The 26,705-nt window shown below is 48.7% G+C and overlaps 1 protein-coding gene across 1 annotated transcript in view; it reads left to right on the forward strand.

Moving 5' to 3' along the window:
* The window catches only part of LOC149429982 (netrin receptor UNC5D-like), a 214,290-nt gene that overhangs the window by 56,135 nt on the left and 131,450 nt on the right, over positions 1–26,705 (forward strand). The window contains exons 4-5 of the mRNA XM_089666284.1: positions 4,756–4,979; positions 11,590–11,739. Of these exons, the coding sequence (XP_089522410.1) occupies positions 4,756–4,979; positions 11,590–11,739 (374 nt within the window). The remainder of the gene's footprint in view (positions 1–4,755; positions 4,980–11,589; positions 11,740–26,705) is intronic.

Raw genomic sequence — 26,705 nt, forward strand, 5'->3', positions numbered from 1 at the left:
TGCCCCCCCACGCCCCTGGGACAACGGGCGGGGATCTTCTCCCTGAACCAACTGTCACAATTTGGAAACAGTGGGGCTCCGCCCACAAAGCCATGTCATTCATTCACAGTTCATTCACTCTGTGAATTAATGAACTACAGCTACCGACGGCCACCCTGGCAGACGGCTGGTAGTTCTCAATGAACTGGGGGAAGGGGGGCGCTGGTGAGCACTCTCTTAGTTCATTGATTCTTCCTGCTCTTTAGTAACTGACTGAGAGTCTTCAGGAACCTGGCATTGCATGTGCGATCTGCTGATCAGTGCAATGCTTTACAGGCTGTTCTCTAGACACATAATAAATGCACATTTTATTTACCTGCAAAAAAGGAGTGCATTTATTTATTTTTCATAAAAAGTGCACTTGTCCTTTAAATCTCATTGGACGCCATTGCAAATAACTGCCACTTATTAAAATCTCATTAGCCTCAATTGCAAATAACTCCCAATTTTTACAATCTCATTGGACTCAATTGCCAATAACTGCCACTTTTTAAAAAGGGATAGTTATTTGCAATTGAGTTCAATGAGATTTTACCAAGTGGCAGTTATTGGCAATTGAGTCCAATGAGATTGTAAACAGTGACAGTTATTTGCAATTGAGTCCAAAGAGATTTTAAAAAGTGGCAGTTATTTCCAATTGAGTCCAATGAGTTGTTAACAGTGATAGTTATTTGCAATTGAGCCCAAAGAGATTTTAGAAAGTGACAGTTATTTGCAATGGAGTCCAATGAGATTTTACAGTCTCTTTGGACTCAATTGCAAGTAACTATCACTGTTTACAACTCATTGGACTCAATTGGAAATAACTGCCACTTTTTAAAATCTCATTGGATTCAATTGCAAATAACTGCCACTTGATAAAATCTCTTTGGACTCAATTGCAAATAACTGTCACTGTTTACAATCTCTTTGGACTCAATTGCAAATAACTGTCACTGTTTACAATCTCTTTGGACTCAATTGGAAATAACTGCCACTTTTTACAATCTCTTTGGGCTCAATTGCAAATAACTGTCACTTTTACCGTTACTATTACGCTTCCTTTTTCAGCAGCTCGTATAACTGCCCTCCCCTCCCAATGCTGAAGAATAATATTGGGCTTGATGTTGAAGTTGAACGTAACATCGGCTCAAACATCGGCCGTTGGTGTGTTCGGCAGACAGGCAAACAGTAATGGCGTTCAGCGGGCTGTTCTTCCGCCGCGCCACACAATGCACTGCGCTCTGACAGTACATTGTGATCGTCCGAAGCAACGCACAGACCACAGGTCAGGTGTAATGCCTTCGCCAATCACAGTGCATGATGACATCACAAGGGGGTGGGGTCACCACGTTGATTTCACCAGGTGGCCCCGCCCCTTCGATATTTAAGAACTGTCAGGCTGGTGCAGCTGTCAGAGGGGGCGGAGCCAGCATAGAAAGTGGAGGAGTTTTTTCTTCTTTCTTCGGGTAGCAGTGGCGGTGGCGGCGGCGGTGGGCATCGTGATTGACATTGGATATTCTGCGGGGGGCATTTTTTTATTTTTGTTTTCAATAAAGGACATTTTAGGTCTCCTGTCATTTTTTGCACTACAGTTTTTTTTGTTACCATACTCATTCACATGGGGGGGGGGGATCTGGGGGCCCCCTTGTTAAAGGGGTCTACCAGATTCTGATAAGCCCCCCGGCCTCAGACCCCCACAACCACCGGCCATGGTTGTGGGAAGAGGCTTTTGTCCCATCAACATGGGAACAAGATGCTTTGGGGGGGGGGGCCCTCTATACCAAAGCACCCCCCATGTTGATGGCATGGGGCCTGGTAGTGTTTGGGAGAGGGGAGGAGCGCTTGCTCATTCCCCCCCCGGTATGAATTTTGGGGGGACTCCAAGCAATTTTTTTTTTTTTTACATTTTGGTGTGGGGGTTCCCCTCAAAATCTATACCAGACCCAAAGGTATATAACAAACGTTTTCATTATTCAGAGATTCGGACGTATCTGATTTTCAGACTAACAACAGTAACACATTTAAAGGGATCCTAAATAACGAAAAAAAATTCATCTGAAATTCAAATCAAATTTGAAAATGAAATCAAGTTTGAAAACAAGGATATAATAAAATACAAAAGAACATGCAGAAATATCACAGAATAGAATAGAAAAGAATATATTACAATAGAATGGAAACTAAAGGAATTGAATAGAAAAAAGAATAAAATAGAATAGAAAAGATGAGAATAAAATAGAATGTAGCAGACTTCCAAAATTCGAATTCTGTAAAGAATAGAATAAAATAGAATATAAAGTGAAGGAATAGAATAGAAATAAAAGAATGGAATACAAAAGAAAATACTAGAATACAAAATAAAAGAATATATATAGAATAGAAAATAACATAAAATAATAGAATAAAATAGAATAGAAAATTAAGGAATAGAATGGAAAATAAAAGAATAGAATAAAATAGAATAGAAAATAAAGGAATTGAAAAGTAAAGAAAAGAAAAACCTAGAATAGAAAATAAAAGAATAAAATAAAATATAATAGAAAATAAAGGAATAGAAAATAAAAAAATAGTATAAAATAGAATAGAATGGAAAGTGAAGGAATAGAATAGAGAAAAATAGAATAGAATAGAAAAATAAAAGAATAGAATAGAAAATAAAATACTAGAATAGAAAATAAAAGAATAGAATAGAAAATAAAAAAAAAGAATAGCATAGAAAATTAAGGAATAAAATAGAAAATAAGAGAATATAATAGAATATAGCAGCCTTTCAAAATTCTAATTTCAAAAAGAATAAAATATAATAGAAAAGTAAAGAAATAGAATAGAATCCATTAGAATAGAATAGAATAAAGTAGAATATAACTGTCTTCTGAGATTCTAATTTTGATTGGAATACACAAAAGAAAATGAAATTAATTATGAAAACGAATTTAATGAATTTAACTAAACTAAATTATTTAAATTACAATTCAAGATGAAAAATGTTTTTGTTCGTTCTGCATGTCTAGTGATTTCTCACTGTGGCCAGTAGGTGTCAGTGGTGTCGCTGGTCATAATATGAGATTTCACAAACAAAGTATTTATATTTCCTTCAGCCAATCCAGTAGGAGGTTTGGGCCACTGGTGCATGCTGGGGGAGGGTATAAATATTTAGGACAAGCCATGTGCTCACTCTCTTTCCCTGGGCTGAGGCCTGGGGAGGTGCTGCTGGGTGGAGCTCTGCTATTAGGCCCAATGGCCTGTTTTGGGTCCTAACGTGTGATGAAGTGGTCCTGCAACGTGTGGAGGAGACCCAGGGGAGGTCCCCTGCTGGAGAGAGCTGGGAAGAATGCTGGCCTGGTGTGGAGGAGACCCAGTGGAGGCCCCCTGCTGGAGAGAGCCGGGAAGAAGGCTGGCCTGGTGTGGAGGAGACCCAGTGGAGGCCCCCTGCTGGAGAGAGCCGGGAAGAAGGCTAGCCTGGTGTGGAGGAGACCCAGGGGAGGCCCCCTGCTGGAGAGAGCCGGGAAGAAGGCTGGCCTGGTGTGGAGGAGACCCAGGGGAGGCCCCCTGCTGGAGAGAGCCGGGAAGAAGGCTGGCCTGGTGTGGAGGAGACCCAGGGGATGTCCCCCTGCTGGAGAGAGCCGGGAAGAAGGCTGGCCTGGTGTGGAGGAGACCATGGGAGTCCCCCTGCTGGAAAAAGCCGGGAAGAAGGCTGGCCTGGTGTGGAGGAGACCATGGGAGTCCCCCTGCTGGAAAGAGCCGGGAAGAAGACTGGCCTGGTGTGGAGGAGACCCAGGGGAGGCCCCCTGCTGGAGAGAGCCGGGAAGAAGGCTGGCCTGGTGTGGAGGAGACCCAGTGGAGGCCCCCTGCTGGAGAGAGCCGGAAAGAAGGCTGGCCTGGTGTGGAGGAGACCCAGTGGAGGCCCCCTGCTGGAGAGAGCCGGAAAGAAGGCTAGCCTGGTGTGGAGGAGACCCAGGGGAGTCCCCCTGCTGGAGAGAGCCGGAAAGAAGGCTGGCCTGGTGTGGAGGAGACCCAGTGGAGGCCCCCTGCTGGAGAGAGCCGGAAAGAAGGCTAGCCTGGTGTGGAGGAGACCCAGGGGAGTCCCCCTGCTGGAGAGAGCCGGAAAGAAGGCTGGCCTGGTGTGGAGGAGACCAGGGGAGTCCCCCTGCTGGAGAGAGCCAGGAAGAAGGCTGGCCTGGTGTGGAGGAGACCCAGAGGAGGCCCCCTGCTGGAGAGAGCCGGGAAGAAGACTGGCCTGCTGTGGAGGAGACCCAGTGGAGGCCCCCTGCTGGAGAGAGCCGGGAAGAAGACTGGCCTGCTGTGGAGGAGACCCAGGGGAGGCCCCCTGCTGGAGAAGAAGGCTGGCCTGGTGACTCACTTGGAGGAGGCACTGAGACTCGGGAACATGCTTGCAGTGTTGCTGGGTCGGCTTGAAGGTTCTGGTACTGTGAAGGTGGACATTGGTCTGGAGAGTCTGTAAGTGGTCTTCTGCGGTATCAGGGACCCCCTAACCCTCACCTCCTAGAAAGTGACTGGCGCCCAATCCCCTTTCTTGGTCCCCCCCATTTTTGCCCCCGGGGGGGTGAAATGCTAGCCGGCCCCTGACCTCTGGAGGTGCCATCCTGCCTTTGGGGTGTCAGGGGGGGCTACACTAAAACAGGACCAATGGTTGTGATGTCATAACAAGAACTGCCATTTGTGGGAGGGGTGGAAGTTTTCTGACCGGCCTCTTTTGTTTTCCCCTCCAGGAAGTGATGTGTACAGACGATGAAACCGCTTCGTTTTATTGCCTTCTGGACCCCTTTGCTTGCCATCTGTTGATGGACAGTTTTGGAACCTACGCCTTGGTGGGGGAACCTCTGACGGACTGCGCCGTGAAGGAGCTGAAGGTGGCCGTGTTCGGATGTATGTCCTGCAACTCCCTGGACTACAACCTGAGAGTCTACTGTATGGACAACACCCCGTGTGCATTTCAGGTAAGACCGCCCGGAACACGCCCCAAAACGGGCACCTCGCCCTCTATATCTTTCACCCATGACACGCCTCTCTATACGGGGCAGCTGTTAGATACCATGGGGCCCCATACAGCCAACCTGATAGGCCCCTACAAAAAAAAAGAGAGAAAAAAACCTGTTTACGATGCTTCAGTTAGGAATGAACACCATGAGTGCTCCATGATTGGTACCGATCACTTATTGTGTTCATTCAGAAAAGGAAGAAGCTGGTAAATGGGACATATCCATCCTGAAGGATCCTATTGTGGGCTGGCAGCTGCTGATGGGAAAGAGAGGAGGGAAGGCGGCAGCACTGTGGGGGTGGGGTGGGGGCAGGGCAGAAGGTGCACAGGGAGGGTGATGGGTACAGGGGGGGCAATTACTGGAATTACTGGAACCCCTCCCCCGTATGGCTCCAGTTGCAGCAGCTGAAAAGCCACCAATGCAGGCCATCTATGGTTCGAATTCTGAACGATTTCGTACGAAAATCAGACCTAAGAATAATCGCGGTTCCTCCACATTTCGTTTATCGGTCATGCTGGAAAATTCAGGAAAAACGACCGATTTTCGAAATCATTAGTGACACCGTCGGATTACTGAACGAACGATTTCTGGACGAAAAATCATTCAAATCATGCATGGCCTTCATAGGCCCGGGTTCACACTGATGCGGAATTCTCAGCGTTTTCTGTGTGAATTCTGCACCGCCTCAGAATCGCCCCCCATTCATGTGAACCGCTGCGGGGGTGTATGTTAGCAACACGCTGAAATCGGTGCACAAAACGCGGTGCGACGTGCAGAATCGGATCCCATAGGTGTGAATATCCGTGCGATCCGATTCTAGTGCCGACCCAAAAAAGGGTTCTGTGTGTTTCCTGTGCGGTGCAAATAGAGCCATACATAATGTACGCCTCCGATCGCACCGCACACGAATCACGTGATTGGCGGGGAATGCGGCGCGGTTCAGAATCGCATGTGATTGGCGGGGAATGCGGTGAGGTTCAGAATCCCATGTGATTGGCGGGGAATGTGGCATGGTTCAGAATCACATGTGATTGGTGGGGAATGCGGCACGGTTCAGAATCACATGTGATTGGCGGGGAACGTGGCATGGTTCAGAATCACATGTGATTGGCGGGGAATGCGGTGAGGTTCAGAATCACATGTGATTGGCGGGGAATGCGGTGAGGTTCAGAATCACATGTGATTGGCGGGGAATGCGGCGTGGTTCAGAATCACATGTGATTGGCGGAGAATTCGGCGCGGTTCAGAATCACATGTGATTGGCGGAGAATTCGGCGCGGTTCAGAATCACATGTGATTGGCGGGGAATGCGGCACGGTTCAGAATCACATGTGATTGGCGGGGAATGCGGCACGGTTCAGAATCACATGTGATTGGCGGGGAATGTGGCGCGGTTCAGAATCACACGTGATTGGCGGGGAATGCAGCGCGTTTCAGAATCGCATGTGATTGGCGGGGAATGCGGCACGGTTCAGAATCGCATGTGATTGGCGGGGAATGCGGTGAGGTTCAGAATCACATTTGATTGGCGGGGAGTGCGGCGCGGTTCAGAATTGCATGTGATTGGTGGGGAATGCGGCGTGGTTCAGAATCGCATGTGATTGGCGAGGAATGCAGCGCGGTTCAGAATCGCATGTGATTGGTGGGGAATGCGGCGCGGTTCAGAATCGCTTGTGATTGGCGAGGAATGCAGCGCGGTTCAGAATCGCATGTAATTGGCGGGGAATGCGGCGCGGTTCAGAATCGCATGTGATTGGCGGGGAATGCGGTGAGGTTCAGAATCCCATGTGATTGGCGGGGAATGTGGCATGGTTCAGAATCACATGTGATTGGCGGGGAATGCGGTGAGGTTCAGAATCACATGTGATTGGCGGGGAATGCGGTGAGGTTCAGAATCACATGTGATTGGCGGGGAATGCGGCGTGGTTCAGAATCACATGTGATTGGCGGAGAATTCGGCGCGGTTCAGAATCACATGTGATTGGCGGAGAATTCGGCGCGGTTCAGAATCACATGTGATTGGCGGGGAATGCGGCACGGTTCAGAATCACATGTGATTGGCGGGGAATGCGGCACGGTTCAGAATCACATGTGATTGGCGGGGAATGTGGCGCGGTTCAGAATCACACGTGATTGGCGGGGAATGCAGCGCGTTTCAGAATCGCATGTGATTGGCGGGGAATGCGGCACGGTTCAGAATCGCATGTGATTGGCGGGGAATGCGGTGAGGTTCAGAATCACATTTGATTGGCGGGGAGTGCGGCGCGGTTCAGAATTGCATGTGATTGGTGGGGAATGCGGCGTGGTTCAGAATCGCATGTGATTGGCGAGGAATGCAGCGCGGTTCAGAATCGCATGTGATTGGTGGGGAATGCGGCGCGGTTCAGAATCGCTTGTGATTGGCGAGGAATGCAGCGCGGTTCAGAATCACATGTAATTGGCGGGGAATGCAGCGCGGTTCAGAATTGCATGTGATTGGTGGGGAATGCGGCGTGGTTCAGAATCGCATGTGATTGGCGAGGAATGCAGCGCGGTTCAGAATCACATGTGATTGGTGGGGAATGCGGCGCTGTTCAGAATCGCATGTAATTGGCGGGGAATGCAGCGCGGTTCAGAATCGCATGTGACTGGTGGGGAATGCGGCGTGGTTCAGAATCGCTTGTGATTGGCGGGGAATGCGGTGCGGTTCAGAATCACATGTGATTGGCGGGGAATGCGGCACGGTTCAGAATCACATGTGATTGGCGGGGAATGCGGCACGGTTCAGAATCACATGTGATTGGCGGGGAATGTGGCGTGGTTCAGAATCACATGTGATTGGCGGGGAATGCGGCACGGTTCAGAATCACATGTGATTGGCGGGGAATGCGTCACGGTTCAGAATCACATGTGATTGGCGGGGAATGTGGCGTGGTTCAGAATCACACGTGATTGGCGGGGAATGCAGCGCGTTTCAGAATCGCATGTGATTGGCGGGGAATGCGGCACGGTTCAGAATCGCATGTGATTGGCCGGGAATGCGTTGAGGTTCAGAATCGCATTTGATTGGTGGGGAATGCGGCGCGGTTCAGAATCACATGTGATTGGCGGGGAATGCAGCGTGGTTCAGAATCGCATGTGATTGGTGGGGAATGCGAAGCGATTCAGAATCCCGTGTGATTGGCGGGGAATGCGGCGCGGTTCAGAATCACATGTGATTGGCGGGGAATGCGGCGTGGTTCAGAATCACATGTGATTGGCGGGGAATGCAGCGCGGTTCAGAATCACATGTGATTGGCGGAGAATTCGGCGCGGTTCAGAATCACATGTGATTGGCGGGGAATGCGGCACGGTTCAGAATCACATGTGATTGGCGGGGAATGCGGCACGGTTCAGAATCACATGTGATTGGCGGGGAATGTGGCGCGGTTCAGAATCACACGTGATTGGCGGGGAATGCGGCACGGTTCAGAATCGCATGTGATTGGCGGGGAATGCGGTGAGGTTCAGAATCGCATGTGATTGGCGGGGAATGCGGTGAGGTTCAGAATCGCATGTGATTGGCGGGGAATGCGGTGAGGTTCAGAATCACATTTGATTGGCGGGGAATGCGGCACGGTTCAGAATCGCATGTGATTGGTGGGGAATGCAGCGCGGTTCAGAATTGCATGTGATTGGTGGGGAATGCGGCGTGGTTCAGAATCGGATGTGATTGGCGAGGAATGCAGCGCGGTTCAGAATCGCATGTGATTGGTGGGGAATGCGGCGCTGTTCAGAATCACATGTGATTGGCGGGGAATGCAGCGCGGTTCAGAATTGCATGTGATTGGCGGGGAATGCAGCGCGGTTCAGAATCGCATGTGATTGGTGGGGAATGCGGAGCGGTTCAGAATCCCATGTGATTGGCGGGGAATGCGGCGCGGTTCAGAATCACATGTGATTGGCGGGGAATGCGGCGCAGTTCCTGCACGAATCACATGCGATATACGGAGCCGCGTGTATGTGAACCCGGGGAGGGCGAGGAGAAGAATCCGGCTTTCAGCTGCTGCAGGGGGAGCCATACAGGGGATCGGTTCCAGTGTCCCCCCCGTCATGCTGATCACCCTCCCTGCCCACATCCCAATCACCCAGCTCCCTGGTCCCCCTGCTGGCTGGGGCCCCGTACAGGAGGACTGGTGGTGCCCCCCGTATCCCCGGCCCGGCCTCCATGTGAGGCTGCTAGATGTAGAATGCAATGACAGGACGACTTTCTATACATCAGATATCGGATCGCAGGATCGGGGTGATGGGAGGAAATGGTTGGTTTATAGATTTATTGATTCGATTATATTGTCCATATAAGACAGATTCATTGAGGACATTCTCTATCACTCCAGCCCCGGAGAAGCAGCGGAGGGGGGGGGGGGCATTAAACGCGTCGACTTCTATGTGTGTCGATGTTCATGTTGTTCGATCTCTACAGGAGCTTTACGTCTTTATTATAACGTTCTGTAACGGTCGAACATTTTCTGCTTCCATTGTAACACATTCAATGAAAAGATCGATCTTACGGATATTTAAAACCCAAAAACAAAAATGTGTGAAATTGCAGCTTTCCAGCGTCTGGACGTGTTGGGCTGTTCAGGATTTGTTCCCGATGGCCTGGTGATCCTGCCAGTAAGTCTGTTATCTTTCAGCATCCCTTTAATTGTTCCTCCAGGGAATCTTCTAATACAGATTGGATGAAGTGAATGTCTCCTGATATCGGCCGGCACAGGTCAGGAGATATTTCATTTTATTTGAGCCGACACGTCCGCTGTGATGGAACCCCATACCTGTGCGTTCTTTCAGAGCTGTGTGCCGTGGCCCCGGACTCCTGCGCACATGTGCCGTGGCCCCAGACTCCTGCGCACATGTGCCGTGGCCCCAGACTCCTGCGCACATGTGCCGTGGCCCCAGACTCCTGCGCACATGTGCCGTGGCCCCAGACTCCTGCGCACATGTGCCGTGGCCCCATACTCCTGGGCACATGTGCCGTGGCCCCAGACTCCTGCGCACATGTGCCGTGGCCCCAGACTCCTGCGCACATGTGCCGTGGCCCCAGACTCCTGCGCACATGTGCCGTGGCCCCAGACTCCTGGGCACATGTGCCGTGGCCCCAGACTCCTCTGCACATGTGCCGTGGCCCCGGACTCCTGCACACATGTGCCGTGGCCCCGGACTCCTGCACACATGTGCCGTGGCCCCGGACTCCTGCTCACATGTGCAGGAGTGACGTCATTGCGCCCCGGCCTGTCAGATGGTCGGAGGGAAGAGCGGGTGCAGATGGAATCCTTTACAGAGGTGAGAGCGAGTCGCTGGAGGGATTTGTTTGAAGGTAAGTTTTACATAATGTGCCAGGAAGTGAAGCCTCATTGTATTCCATGCCTCGCTGTGTGCAATGCCAACTGCATCAAACTGCATCCCACCACAGCCAACTGCATCCACCTGCATCCCACCACAGCCAACTGCATCCACCTGCATCCCACCACAGCCAACTGCATCCAACTGCATCCCACCACAGCCAACTTTATCCCACCACAGCCAACTGCATCATACCACAGCCAACTGCATCCCACCGCAGCCAACTTTATCCCACCACAGCCAACTGCATCCTACCGCATCCCACCACAGCCAACTGCATCCCACCGCAGCCAACTGCATCCAACTGCATCCTACTGCATCCCAACACAGCTAACTGCATCCTACCGCATCCCAACACAGCTAACTGCATCCCACCGCAGCCAACTGCATCCCACCGCAGCCAACTTTATCCCACCACAGCCAACTGCATCATACCACAGCCAACTGCATCCCACCGCAGCCAACTTTATCCCACCACAGCCAACTGCATCCTACCGCATCCCACCACAGCCAACTGCATCCCACCGCAGCCAACTGCATCCAACTGCATCCTACTGCATCCCAACACAGCTAACTGCATCCTACCGCATCCCAACACAGCTAACTGCATCCCACCGCAGCCAACTGCATCCCACCGCAGCCAACTGCATCCCACCGCAGCCAACTGCATCCTACTGCATCCCACCACAGCCAACTGCATCCCACCGCAGCCAACTGCATCCTACTGCATCCCAACACAGCTAACTGCATCCTACCGCATCCCACCACAGCCAACTGCATCCCACCGCAGCCAACTGCATCCTACTGCATCCCAACACAGCTAACTGCATCCTACCGCATCCCAACACAGCTAACTGCATCCCACCGCAGCCATCTGCATCCCACTGCATTAGGTGTGAATGGGCCCTTAGTCTTGGTGGAGCGATGGCGGGCGGTGGGGAGGAGTCGGGTCGGCTCCCATCACTTGATCGAGTCGCAGTGCGGTGAAATTTCGGTAATATGTTTGTTATTAGGATTGCCATCCCATCCTGATAAATGACATTCACGTCGCATGTGGCCGGCCGACTCTAATCGCATTATTCTTTTGTCTTTAAAATGCATTTTTATGATGATTTTAATGCAGCCGCCAGGGAGGAGGTTACTCAGAATGGCACTCGGGACCCGTGCCGGGCTCCACCTCTCATCGATTTCTCCTTCTCCTCTGTAGGAAGTTCTGGCCGACGAGCGACACCAAGGAGGACAGCTCCTGGAAGAACCAAAGTTGCTGCATTTCAAGGGGAATACCTTCAGCATCCAGATTTCAGTTCTCGACATCCCGCCGTTCCTCTGGAGGATCAAACCATTTACTGCATGTCAGGTATGACACCCACTTGTGTTTCCTGCTATAGATCGCTCTTCATCCCCGCCAGACGCGGCACCAACAATCTGCCCTTTTTTTTACTTCATTCCCATTGATTTATTACTAATGTATTTAGAGCTGTTGGGAGGCTATCAGATGTGCAGCCATAACGATTATTAGGCGTCTGCTGCCAGGAGTCGCCGGAAATTCAACGCGGAAAATGCTGTCAGCAAATCCAGCCATTCAGAGGAGAAGTCAGCAGACGAGAAGTTCTTGTGTTTCTTAAAGTCACCTTGTCCTAAAATTATGCTGGAGAGTTAAATCCCTCCTCCGGCCTGCCCCTCAGTGTTGCACAGGTGTACCGGCTCCTCCCCTCAGTCTTGCACAGGTGTACAGGCTCCTCCCCTCAGTGTTGCACAGGTGTACCGGCTCCTCCCCTCAGTGTTGCACAGGTGTACCAGCTCCTCCCCTCAGTCTTGCACAGGTGTACAGGCTCCTCCCCTCAGTCTTGCACAGGTGTACGGGCTCCTCCCCCTCAGTCTTGCACAGGTGTACGGGCTCCTCCCCTCAGTCTTGCACAGGTGTACCGGCTCCTCCCCTCAGTCTTGCACAGGTGTACGGGCTCCTCCCCCTCAGTCTTGCACAGGTGTACGGGCTCCTCCCCTTCAGTGTTGCACAGGTGTACCAGCTCCTCCCCTTCAGTGTTGCACAGGTGTACCCACTCCTCCCCTTCAGTCTTGCACAGTTGTATCAGCTCCTCCCCTTCAGTCTTGCACAGGTGTACTGGCTCCTCCCCCTCAGTCTTGCACAGATTTACTGGCTCCTCCCCCTCAGTCTTGCACAGGTGTACTGGCTCCTCCCCCTCAGTCTTCCACAGGTGTACTGGCTCCTCCCCTTCAGTCTTGCACAGGTGTACTGGCTCCTCCCCCTCAGTCTTGCATAGGTGTACCGGCTCCTCCCAGTCAGTCTTGCACAGGTGTACCGGCTCCTGCCCTCAGTCTTGCACAGGTGTTCAGGCTCCTCCTCTCAGTCTTGCAAAGGTGTACTGGCTCCTCCTATTCAGTCTTGCACAGGTGTACCGGATCCTCCTCTCAGTCTTGCACAGGTGTACTGGCTCCTCCCCTTCAGTCTTGCACAGGTGTACTGGCTCCTCCCCCTCAGTCTTCCACAGGTGTACTGGCTCCTCCCCTTCAGTCTTGCACAGGTGTACTGGCTCCTCCCCCTCAGTCTTGCACAGGTGTACCGGCTCCTCCCCTCAGTCTTGCACAGGTGTACGGGCTCCTCCCCCTCAGTCTTGCACAGGTTTACGGGCTCCTCCCCTTCAGTCTTGCACAGGTGTACCAGCTCCTCCCCTTCAGTCTTGCACAGTTGTATCAGCTCCTCCCCTTCAGTCTTGCACAGGTGTACTGGCTCCTCCCCCTCAGTCTTGCACAGATTTACTGGCTCCTCCCCTTCAGTCTTGCACAGGTGTACTGGCTCCTCCCCCTCAGTCTTCCACAGGTGTACTGGCTCCTCCCCTTCAGTCTTGCACAGGTGTACTGGCTCCTCCCCCTCAGTCTTGCATAGGTGTACCGGCTCCTCCCAGTCAGTCTTGCACAGGTGTACCGGCTCCTGCCCTCAGTCTTGCACAGGTGTTCAGGCTCCTCCCCTCAGTCTTGCACAGGTGTACCGGATCCTCCTCTCAGTCTTGCACAGGTGTACTGGCTCCTCCTATTCAGTCTTGCACAGGTGTACCGGATCCTCCTCTCAGTCTTGCACAGGTGTACTGGCTCCTCCCCTTCAGTCTTGCACAGGTGTACTGGCTCCTCCCCCTCAGTCTTCCACAGGTGTACCAGCTCCTCCCCTTCAGTCTTGCACAGGTGTACTGGCTCCTCCCCCTCAGTCTTGCATAGGTGTACCGGCTCCTCCCAGTCAGTCTTGCACAGGTCTACCGGCTCCTCCCCTCAGTCTTGCACAGGTGCTCAGGCTCCTCCCCTCAGTCTTGCACAGGTGTACTGGCTCCTCCCCCTCAGTCTTGCATAGGTGTACCGGCTCCTCCCAGTCAGTCTTGCACAGGTCTATCGGCTCCTCCCCTCAGTCTTGCACAGGTGCTCAGGCTCCTCCCCTTCAGTCTTGCACAGGTGTACCAGCTCCTCCCCTTCAGTCTTGCTCAGTTGTATCAGCTCCTCCCCTCAGTCTTGCACAGGTGTAACGGCTCCTCCCCTCAGTCTTGCACAGGTGTACCAGCTCCTCCCCTTCAGTCTTGCACAGGTGTACCAGCTCCTCCCCTCAGTCTTGCACAGGTGTACCGGCTCCTCCCCTTCAGTCTTGCACAGGTGTTCAGGCTCCTCCCATTCAGTCTTGCACAGGTGTATCAGCTCCTCCCCTTCAGTCTTGCACAGGTGTACCAGCTCCTCCCCTTCAGTCTTGCACAGGTGTACCAGCTCCTCCCCTTCAGTCTTGCTCAGTTGTATCAGCTCCTCCCCTCAGTCTTGCACAGGTGTAACGGCTCCTCCCCTCAGTCTTGCACAGGTGTACCAGCTCCTCCCCTCCAGTCTTGCACAGGTGTACCGGCTCCTCCCCCTCAGTCTTGCGCAGGTTTACTGGCTCCTCCCCTTCAGTCTTGCACAGCTGTAGCCTCCATTTCCTGTTGTTACCTGACAGGAGTGACACCCGTGGTGGTCTTCTGCTGCTGTAGTCCATCTGCTTCAAGGTTGGACGTGTTGTGCATTCAGAGATGGTATTCTGCATACCTTGGGTGTAACGAGGGGTTATTGGAGTTCCTGTTGCCTTTCTATTCTCTAGAACCAGTCAGCCCATTCTCCTCTGACCTCTGACCTCAACAAGGCATTTTCCTCCACACAACTGCCACTCACTGGATATTTTCTCTTTTTCGGACCATTCTCTGTAATCCTAGAGATGGTTATGGAAAATCCCATCAGATCAGCAGTTTTTAAAATCCTCAGACCAGCCCTTCCAGCACCAACAACTGAGTTCAAAGTCACTTAAATCCCCTTTCTTCCCCATTCTGATGCTCGGTTTGAACTTCAGCAAGTCATCCTCACCACATCTAGATGTCTAAATGAATTGAGTTGCTGCCATGTGATTGGCTGATTAGCAATTTGTGTTACCAAGCAATTGAACAGGTGGACCTAATAATGGGGCCGGTGAGTGTATTTGCAAATGTTGTGCAACTAAATTCTCTGTTTTTAATGCGAATTGTTAGTAATTTGGACCCGGTGCATGCGCAGATGTGCCACAGGGCTCTCTCGGCACACAGGCCTTGGACATATGCAGGGGGAGGGGTGAAATACTCGACCTGACAAGAATGGCGGAAGTTCTGCTATGCAAAGCAAACAAATAAAGCTCTTAACCCCTTCCAGTCTGGACACTTCACCCACTTCCAGTCCGGACACTTTCCCTCCCTTCCAGTCCGGACACTTTCCCTCCCTTCCAGTCCGGACACTTTTCCCCCCTTCCAGTCCGGACACTTTTCCCCCCTTCCAGTCCGGACACTTTTCCCCCCTTCCAGTCCGGACACTTTTCCCCCCTTCCAGTCCGGACACTTTTCCCCCCTTCCAGTCCGGACACTTTTCCCCCCTTCCAGTCCGGACACTTTTCCCCCCTTCCAGTCCGGACACTTCCCCCCCTTCCAGTCCGGACACTTTCCCCCCTTCCAGTCCGGACACTTTCCCCCCCTTCCAGTCCGGACACTTCCCCCCCTTCCAGTCCGGACACTTCCCCCCCTTCCAGTCCGGACACTTTCACCCCCTTCCAGTCCGGACACTTTTCCCCCCTTCCAGTCCGGACACTTTCCCCCCCTTCCAGTCCGGACACTTTCCCCCCCTTCCAGTCCGGACACTTTTCCCCACTTCCAGGCCGGACACTTTTCCCCCCCTTCCAGTCCGACACTTTCCCCCCCTTCCAGTCCGGACACTTTCACCCACTTCCAGTCCGGACACTTTCCCCCCCCTTCCAGTCCGGACACTTTTCCCCCCTTCCAGTCCGGACACTTTCCCCCCCTTCCAGTCCGGACACTTTCCCCCCCTTCCAGTCCGGACACTTTCACCCCCTTCCAGTCCAGACACTTTCCCCCCTTCCAGTCCGGACACTTTCCCCCCCTTCCAGTCCGGACACTTTCCCCCCCTTCCAGTCCGGACACTTTCACCCCCTTCCGATCCGGACTGTCTTGGAAATTTGCTTTTAACGAATTTCTCCTTACCGTGAGTACTCGCAGTTGGATGCGCAGAAATCCCCCATAAAGCTGTGCGAATCTCGCTTACCACGACTGCAGCTAAACTACACGATTCCTGACCCTCCAAATGGGTTAGCTCTGTTGAGATGTGGGGAATTGGAGCTCCGTTACCCAGGAATGATCAGGCGACACTCTCAGGTTGATGTTTGAATTCACATAAGGGCCGATCTGACTCCAGCCTCGGATTTTTATTTACAAGCAGACACACGCCCCCCCCCCACATGAATAAGGTCAATCCCCTCCCACCGAACAATGCAATGGGGAGTGTCTATACACAGAATGTACATTCCGATTGGAGCGTAGCCTTTCCTATTATCTATCAACGGTCCTCCCCCATGAGCCCTCTGAGGTCAGCAGACTTCCTCCCCTTCCCCCCATGAGCCCTCTATGGAGAGCATACTTCCTGTCCTACTAGCTCCTATTGGTATGCAAATTCCTTGTACAAGCATCCCCCAGGCTAAACACCAGTCTGTACCTGGATGGGCCCGATACGATCTTTATTAAAACACATCCATCCAGATACAGTTCAGGTCGGTAATGGGTTGTAAGATATACATGAGTCTACAAGCGGAGTTCGTACTGCTTGGCGCCTTGCGGCACAGAGTCCATGTGGTACTATGCTGCTGATATGTGGATACAGGCCCGCGGCCTACCGCCGGCGGCATTCGCATCGAATGGTGGTATACACGCCGGTCTATAAGAGCAGATCTGCCATCTCATCCATTACCAAGCTGAGTACTGTAATACATACATTGTACATGGCATGGCCCAATTGCAGCCTTCAGAGCTTTAATTATACACACCAGAGACATATGAAGAACATGAATATATGACACATTTAAAGTTCAACCAACAATACAAAATTTCCATGACACCCCCCTTCCGGTCCGGACACTTTCACCCCCTTCCAGTTCGGACACTTTCCCCCCCTTCCGGTCCGGACACTTTCACCCCCTTCCAGTTCGGACACTTTCCCCCCCTTCCAGTCCGGACACTTTCCCCCCCTTCCAGTCCGGACACTTTTTCCCCCTTCCAGTCTGGACACTTTCACCCCCTTCCAGTCCGGACACTTTCACCCCCTTCCAGTCCAGACACTTTCACCCCCTTCCAGTCTGGACACTTTCCCCCCCTTCCAGTCCGGACACTTTCCCCCCCCTTCCAGTCCGGACACTTTCCCCCCCTTCCGGTCCGGACACTTTCACCCCCTTCCAGTCCGGACACTTTCACCCCCTTCCAGTCCGGACACTTTCACCCCCTTCCAGTCCGGACACTTTCACCCCCTTCCAGTCCGGACACTTTCACCCCCTTCCAGTCCGGACACTTTCACCCCCTTCCAGTCTGGACACTTTCCCCCCCTTCCAGTCCGGACACTTTCCCCCCCTTCCAGTCCGGACACTTTCCCCCCCTTCCGGTCCGGACACTTTCACCCCCTTCCAGTCCGGACACTTTCCCCCCCTTCCAGTCCGGACACTTTCCCCCCCTTCCAGTCCGGACACTTTCCCCCCCTTCCAGTCCGGACACTTTCCCCCCCTTCCGGTCCGGACACTTTCCCCCCCTTCCGGTCCGGACACTTTCACCCCCTTCTGGTCCGGACACTTTCCCCCCCTTCCAGTCCGGACACTTCCCCCCCTTCCAGTCCAGACACTTCCCCCCCAGGCCAATTTTCAGCTTTTAGCGCTATCACACTTTGAATGACAATTGCGCGGTCATGCAACACTGTACCCAGATGAATTTTTTTTTTTGAGACAGATAAAGCTTTATTTTGGTGGTATTTATTCACCGCTGGGATTTTTATTTATTTTTTGCTATGTAAATGAAAAAGTCCAAAAATTTTGAAAAGTGTTTTTCTTATCAAATTTTGCAAATAAATAATATTTCATCATAAATCTCGTCCAACATTTATTCCGTAATATTTTTAGTAAAAAAAAATATCCCAAATTTGTTTATAACCAAAAATTATAATTTTTTTTTTTTAAAAAAATATTTTTTTATATTATTATTTATGTTTTTTTTTACATACTGTCACCCTAGCAGTGTGGGGTCACCATGGTGACACTGTACTACTTGTGGGGGGTGATGAAGATTTTTTTTTTTTTACACTGATTGCTTTTACTCCCATAAAGGCTGTAAGAGGAATCATTTCTCCTTCTCTCTGGCTGCATTCTTGTAGCCATTGAGAACTACTGTGTGAGCTGTGATTGGTCACAGCTTAACACATGGTACAAGGCTATTGTGAATGGCCCTGTACTATGTGATCTCTGTGATCATTCACAGATTTCACACGTAGTAAGCAATGTCAGGAAGTGACATCTTGCTTACTACTCTGCATGTGATCACTGATTGGCCAATCAGTGATCACATAATCAGGACCTCACACAGAGGTCCCGTTCGATGATCATTGTTCCACTGTGTCTGGAGGACACAGAGGGCACCAGATTGCGGTGCTGCACGCTCCCAGGGAGTGCGCACAAGCAGGGGGCGGGGAAGCCGTTTATAAACACCCACCCGCCCCTGCACTGGTTTATATACAACGGCCGGACAGGAAGTGGTTAAGAAAAAAATGTAAAGGGGAGGAGAGGCGATTGGGCAGCTTTGCGCACTCTTCAGGGTGAAGATCCACTACTACATTCAGTGAATGGGGATGTGCTGCAACTACCAGCCAGGCACTTGACTTGAATCAAGAGGTGGCAGTACTGCCTCCTTTCACTGCCCTCTAAAAAGTAATCCACCTTAGATCGCTTTTCATGGGGCAGTAAGCACTACCACCAGTGTGAGAGGAACCTCTACTGTAGCTACTTGGGGCGGTTGCGGTTGTTTTTCAAAGTGCAGCTGCTCTCGGTGCCTCCGGAACCCTCCAAAGGATCACTGATATCACTTCTCATTACAAAGTTAGGAACAAACACTGAAGTAGAAATGAGTCAATAAGATGGTTTTTTTGGTTGTTTTTGCTTTTTTAAAGTTAATTATGAGAAATCCCCATTTTTTTATGTTCAATCTGCTCACCGGTAATGTAAACCATTTTTGCATTATAGAGCCATAAAAGTTTTTTTTGTTTTAGGACTCTACTGTAAATAAAATAGCAATTTCCTCCACTTCTATCCCTATAAGAACATAAACGTAAAGGGAATTGAAGGTGCAAATCATGAAACAATATCTGTCAGATGTATAAGAATAGGAGAGATAACGGGAAGCAAAAATCATCTTTAGTTTCTGGAAATAAAACTGGAAGTGAAATACTGCAAATTGAAATCCCGTTCCCTGCACCCGGCATGGCGTAAATAATGTCCAGGAATGGGCCCCGGCGTTGGCTACAGGTGGAGCCGTGACATGGACTAATATGATAGATTATACAGAATATACACGATGGGATCCACTGCAGACCACGTCCTTCCTCTAAAACTACACCCACCGGCCACTTCATGAGGTCCACCTTTCTAGTCCTGGGTTGGATCCACTTTTGCCTCCATCCTTCGTGGCATAGATCCAACAAGGTGCTGGAAACGTTCCTCAGAAATTTTGCTCAATATTGACATGATGGCATCACGCAGTTGCTGCAGATTTGTCAGCTGCACATCCATGATGGGAATCTCCTGTTCCACCACATCCTGAAGGTGCTCTGTTGGATGGAGATCTGGTGACTGTGGAGGCCATTGGAGTCCAGTGACCTCATTGTCATGTTCCAGAAAGCAGTTGGAGATGATTTGAGCTTTGTGACATAGAGCATTATCCTGCTGGAAGGAGCCATCAGAAGATGGGGACACTGGAGTCATAGATGGATGGACATGGTCAGCAACAATACTCAGGTAGACTGTGGAGTGTAAACGATGATCAATTGGTACTAAGGGGCCCAAAGTGTGCCAAGAAAATCTCCCCCACACCATGACACCACCACCACCAGCCTGAACCGTTGATACAAGGCAGGATGGATCCACCACACCATGACACCACCACCAGCCTGAACCATTGATACAAGGCAGGATGGATCCACCACACCATGACACCACCACCACCAGCCTGAACCGTGGATACAAGGCAGGATGGATCCCCCACACCATGATACCACCTCCACCAGCCTGAACCGTTGATATAAGGCAGGATGGATTGTCATGTTCCAAAAAGCAGTTGGAGATGATTTGAGCTTTGTGACATGGAGCATTATCCTGCTGGAAGGAGTCATCAGAAGATGGGGACACTGGAGTCACAAAGGGTGGACATAGTCAGCAACAATACTCAGGTAGGCCGTGGTGGGTAAACGATGCTCAATTGGTACTAAGGGGCCCAAAGTGTGCCAAGAAAATCTCCCCCACACCATGACACCACCACCACCAGCCTGAACCGTTGATACAAGGCAGGATGGATCCACCACACCATGACACCACCACCAGCCTGAACCATTGATACAAGGCAGGATGGATCCACCACACCATGACACCACCACCACCAGCCTGAACCGTGGATACAAGGCAGGATGGATCCCCCACACCATGATACCACCTCCACCAGCCTGAACCGTTGATATAAGGCAGGATGGATTGTCATGTTCCAAAAAGCAGTTGGAGATGATTTGAGCTTTGTGACATGGAGCATTATCCTGCTGGAAGGAGTCATCAGAAGATGGGGACACTGGAGTCACAAAGGGTGGACATAGTCAGCAACAATACTCAGGTAGGCCGTGGTGGGTAAACGATGCTCAATTGGTACTAAGGGGCCCAAAGTGTGCCAAGAAAATCTCCCCCACACCATGACACCACCACCACCAGCCTGAACCATTGATACAAGGCTGGATGGATCCACCACACCATGACACCACCAGCCTGAACCGTGGATACAAGGCAGGATGGATCCACCACACCATGACAGCACCACCACCAACCTGAACCATGGATACAAGGCAGGATGGATCCCTCACACCATGGCACCACCACCACCAGCCTGAACCATTGATACAAGGCAGGATGGATCCATGCTTTCATGTTGTTTACACCAAATTCTGACCCTACCATCTGAATGTCGCAGCTGAAATCCAGACTCATCAGACCAGGCGACGTTTTCCCAATCTTCTATTGGCCAATTTTGGTGATCCTGTGCGAATTGTAGCCTCCTTTTCCTGTTCTTAGCTGACAGGAATGGCCCCGGTGTGGTCTTCTGCTGCTGTAGCCCATCTGCTTCAAGGTTGGACATGTTGTACGTTCAGAGATGGTATTCTGCATACCTTGGGTGTAACGAGGGGTTATAGGAGTTACTGTTGCCTTTCTATCATCTGGTACCAGTCTGCCCATTCTCCTCTGACATCAACAAGGCATTTTCCTCCACACAACTGCCACTCACTGGATATTTTCTCTTTTTCGGACCATTCTCTACAAATCCTAGATATGGTTGTGCGGGAAAATGAGAAGGTTTTTGCTTTCCACAGAGTGGGCAGGTAGACAGAGCCTGGTCATTTCTTGAGTATTGACAGGGCATGTAGGCACGGTGTAGGATCTTGAATTGCTGTTCACGCCAGAATTGGTTGTGGTTGAAGGCACATATGGAGTTGAAGCCCGCTAGTAAGTGTTCAGCTGTAAATGTATTGTCAAATTCTTTGATCCAGGATTTTACAGCAGTGTATGACTCGAAGGGTTTGGCATACAATAGGTTCAAGGGTCTGTACACATTTGATATTGTATATTTTCGAGAGTTCGCTAGGACATCCAGAAACGTGGTACGAAATCTATTTGCTTTGATAGGTGCAACTGTATTAACATAGTTCCTCACTTGAAGAATATAGAAGAAGTGGTGTGATGGTAATCCATAGGTTTGCTGAATGTCAGTGAGAGATTTTGGGGAACCCGTAGAGGTGTCATATTAGTGTTGTACCAAAGTTAAATTTTGATTTGACCAGGTTACATAAGCATCACAGGATTGCGAAGGAGGGAAGGAGGGGTTATGATGAGTAGGTAGAAAGCGAGACAGCCACGGAGAGATCCCCAGTTGACGCCTGACTTCCCTCCATGTAATAAGAGTGTCGCGGATGAGGGAATTGTATTTTAGGTGAGACGGGAGAGAGTTGACATTGGAGTGTAATAAGGCTGTGAGATCGTAAGGATGTGCTATTGCAGATTCAATGTGGTAGCTGGAAAATTTGGAGGAGTGAGTGAGCCAGTCTACACCTACATGTAGCAAGCAGGAGAGATTGTAAGCGCGTACATTCGGGAGACCAGAACCTCCTTCGCTTCGCGGTAAATATAATTTGGCGAGTGCAATACGGGGACGCTTGGCTCTCCATAAAAATCTAGAAAGTGCTCGATTTAACTTATTTACGTCACTGTGTTTGAGAAGAAGTGGTATGGTTTGGAGTGGGTAGAGAAGTTTTGGGAAGCTTACCATCTTGAATAAATGTGATCTGCCCAAAAGAGAAAGTGGTAATTCCCTCCACATCTCCAGTTCCTCAATGATTTTGACTATCGTTGGTTGTATAATTAAGCGTGTATAAAGAAGAAGCTAATTTCCCTATTTTTATGCCTAGATAGGTGATATGTTTATGAGCAACTTTAAAGATCGAATTTTGAGTCCATGACGGGGGGCGTGATTGATGTAATGGGAGCACCTCACTTTTTGAAAAATTTATTCTGAGACCTGAGCACAGGCGGAAGGAGGAGAAAATATGCTGTATGTATGTCAAGTCCAGAGATGGGTTAGAGGTAAAAATTAAAATATCATCTGCGAATAAGGCAAGTCTCAACTCCTGTTAACCAATTATGATGCCATGGAGTTCAAAGTGAAACAACAGATAGCGTGCTAACGGTTCTAAGGCCAAGTCAAAGAGTAAAGGGGACAGAGGACAGCCCTGCCTAGTGCCCTTGTGTGGCCGAATCGGGTTGGATGTGAGGCCCGCTGCTACCACTTGAGCTGTTGGTGACAAATACATGCCTTGGACCAAATGCATAAAAGGGCCCTCAAATCCAAATTTCCGTAGTGCTAAGAAAAGCCATTCAAAATTAACGTTATCAAATGCCTTTTCGGCATCTAGGGAAACAATTGCAGCATCTTGGGAAGAGCCACCCGAGGCCCGATTCAGAACCGATATCACTTTACGAATATTAGATGCCGCCGAACGTCCCAGTGCAAACCCCGCTTGCGAGGGATGGATGAGAGTGGGCAGTATGTTTGCAAGGCGTGAAGCGATAATCTGGGACAGGAGTTTTGCGTCTGGGTTTAGTAAAGATATTGGCCGATATGATCCCGGGTCCGACGGGTCTTTGTCTTTTTTGGCAATCAATTTTATGTGGGCCTGGAAACCAGAGGGTAAATAATCCCCTCCCCCCTGAATTGATTGAAATACTAATTGTAAGGTGGGACAAAGGGTTTTGGTCATAAGTTTGTAAAATTCGGCTGTGTAACCATCCGGCCCAGGGGCCTTGCCATTCGAGAGAGCTGTAATGGCTAGGGAAATGTCCGATTGGGTGATGGGAGCGTTTAGAGTTTGGAGTGCATTTGGGTCAAGACAAGGCAATGAGATTTGTTCCAGGAAGGAGGTGGCCCTATCGGTGTCTATAGGATCCGAGCCGTAGAGATTTTGGTAGAATTTTTCTAATATGAAAATAATGTCTGAGGGGTCACTTTTTAACTTTCCCTGTGTGTCTTTCAAAGATGTAAAGAGGTTGGGTGCGAATGTTTTTTTGCAAAGACGTGCTAGAAGCTTGCCCGCCTTATTGCCAAATTTGTGAAATTGCAGGTCACTATAGGAGTGTGGTGTAGCTTCCTGAGCTGCTGCCCATGTATCAAAGCGTTGTTTTGCCTCTGACCACGCTTTCCTATGTTCATGCGAGTTGAGACTTGCTAAGTCTTGCTGTGCCCGTCTTAGACTAGCACTTGCTTCTGTGTAATAGGTTTTTCTTATAGGTAGAAGTAAGTGCAATGATTCTGCCTCGCAACACAGCCTTGCCCGTCTCCCAGAAGAGATTTGGGTTATCTCGGCGCTCTGCGATAGTTTCACAAAACTCGCTCCAGGCGGCATTTAACACCCGGAGCAGGTCCTGATTACACTGTTCAACAAATTTTTATCTTTTGCCAGTTTTGGAAACAAAAGGATCCATTTCTTAATGAATTTCACATTCTGAGTTCAAATATAACAATGAAATTTGTCAATCGGCTCTAGTTTTTCTGTAAACGGAACGTTTTCTACTATAGGCGTAATGACTACATAATGCACAATAATTATATAGATAGATGTCTTTCCACAAATATAAAGCAAGTGATATTGATACATAACAAAGCCTAAATGGCATAATATATTGCATAGGATTACCAAGAAAAATTATAGCCATAAGCCAAGTTGAATCATTTTAATACTTAGGATTCTCACTAGTTTTGTCTTCAGTTTGTGTCGGTTTTGCTTCTCTTGGCTTTTCTCTTGTATTCGAGGAAAGGGCTATCTCTTACAACTGCACGTGACTACACGCTTCAGGTTCTTCCTCACTTGAGTCAACCACGAAGGATTCTGGTGCTTTAGGAATTGGTAGCCCCTCTCCATGAGGAACTGGACGTATTGCCGAATATTTGGATAGTGCACAGATAACTTTTTCTTCTTATTTAGCCCTTTTACAATTGGAGGCACCATACAAAAGTAACAATTACTAACATGATCTGTTGGCTCTCTCCAAATCATTGGCACAGCGAAAGGCATAGATTAGAGATGAGCGAATTATTCAAAAATTCGATTCGGCTGATTCGCCGAATTTGCAGGAGAAATTTGATTCGATGCGAATTTATTCGCTGCGAGTTTAACTTATTAAAAGGGTTTCTAGGCTTCAGAGAGCCTTTATATTAGTGCAGAACACTGTACCTTTAATTTAAATGCCCTTGGAGTCTGCTGGGGAAGAGAAAAAATACTGTCACTCAGTATGACATGCAGATGAGTGCCGTCGATCTTAGAATCACCGCACACTTCACTCATTTGGGCAGTCACGGGGCACGACGAAGAAGAAGAAGAAGAAGAATGAAAAGAAGAATGAAAAGAAGAAGAATGAAAAGAAGAAGAAGAAGAATGAAAAGAAGAATGAAAAGAAGAAGAAGAATGAAAAGAAGAAGAAGAAGAATGAAAAGAAGAAGAAGAATGAAAAGAAGAAGGGAAAAATGGAAAGAAGAATAAGAAGAAGAATGAAAAGAAGAATGAAAAGAAGAATGAGAAGAATGAAAAGAAGAAGAAGAAGAATGAAAAGAAGAATGAGAAGAAGAATGAAAAGAATGAAAAGAAGAATGAAAAGAAGAATGAGAAGAATGAAAAGAAGAATGAAAAGAAGAAGAAGAAGAATGAAAAGAAGAATGAGAAGAAGAATGAAAAGAAGAACGAAAAGAAGAATGAGAAGAATGAAAAGAAGAATGAAAAGAAGAAGAAGAATGAAAAGAAGAATGAAAAGAAGAAGAAGAAGAATGAAAAGAAGAATGAAAAGAAGAAGAAGAATGAAAAGAAGAAGAAGAATGAAAAGAAGAATGAAAAGAAGAATGAAAAGAAGAAGCAGAATGAAAAGAAGAATGAAAAGAAGAAGAAGAAGAATGAAAAGAAGAAGAAGAAGAATGAAAAGAAGAAGAATAAAAAGAAGAAGAAGAATGAAAAGAAGAACGAGAAGAATGAAAAGAAGAATGAAAAGAATGAAAAGAAGAAGAAGAAGAATGAAAAGAAGAAGAATGAAAAGAAGAATGAAAAGAAGAAGAAGAATGAAAAGAAGAAGAAGAAGAATGAAAAGAAGAAGAATGAAAAGAAGAAGAAGAATGAAAAGAAGAATGAAAAGAAGAAGAAGAATGAAAAGAAGAATGAAAAGAAGAAGAAGAAGAATGAAAAGAAGAATGAAAAGAAGAAGAAGAATGAAAAGAAGAAGAAGAATGAAAAGAAGAATGAAAAGAAGAATGAAAAGAAGAAGCAGAATGAAAAGAAGAATGAAAAGAAGAAGAAGAAGAATGAAAAGAAGAAGAAGAAGAATGAAAAGAAGAAGAATAAAAAGAAGAAGAAGAAGAATGAAAAGAAGAACGAGAAGAATGAAAAGAAGAATGAAAAGAATGAAAAGAAGAAGAAGAAGAATGAAAAGAAGAAGAAGAATGAAAAGAAGAAGAAGAAGAATGAAAAGAAGAAGAATGAAAAGAAGAAGAAGAATGAAAAGAAGAATGAAAAGAAGAGTGAGAAGAAGAATGAGAAGAAGAATGAAAAGAAGAATGAGAAGAATGAAAAGAAAAATGAAAAGAAGAAGAATGAAAAGAAGAAGAATGAAAAGAAGAAGAAGAAGAATGAAAAGAAGAAGAAGAAGAATGAAAAGAAGAAGAAGAGAATGAAAAGAAGAAGAAGAAGAATGAAAAGAAGAAGAAGAATGAAAAGAAGAAGAATTCCAGTACAGCAAAAAGTGTATCTGCAGAGAGCTCCGCTATTTCTGACAGTTCTCTGACAGTTCCTTCACATTTACAGCGGTTGAAACATTGTATCTATTTATTTCCGAATAAAAACATCTGTATCCTAAATGGAAACAAATAGATACAATGTTTCAACCGCTGTAAATGAACTGTCAGAGAACTGTCAGAAATAGCGGAGCTCTCTGCAGTGACACTTTTTGCCGGCTGATCGGGGAAAATTTGATTCGTGCACCCGAAGTTTGCTAAAATTCGGATTCGGTGCGAATCAAATTTTTCCTAATATTCGAAACGAATTCCACTTCGCCAAGTTCGATTCGCTCATCTCTAGCATAGATGCCTTTTTTCCATTCAACCATTGCTCCAGTGCCGT

The sequence above is a fragment of the Staurois parvus genome, unplaced genomic scaffold, assembly GCF_062004578.1.
Source record: "Staurois parvus isolate SC_StPar_1 unplaced genomic scaffold, SC_StPar_1.0 ptg002671l, whole genome shotgun sequence".
Classification (NCBI taxonomy): domain Eukaryota; kingdom Metazoa; phylum Chordata; class Amphibia; order Anura; family Ranidae; genus Staurois; species Staurois parvus.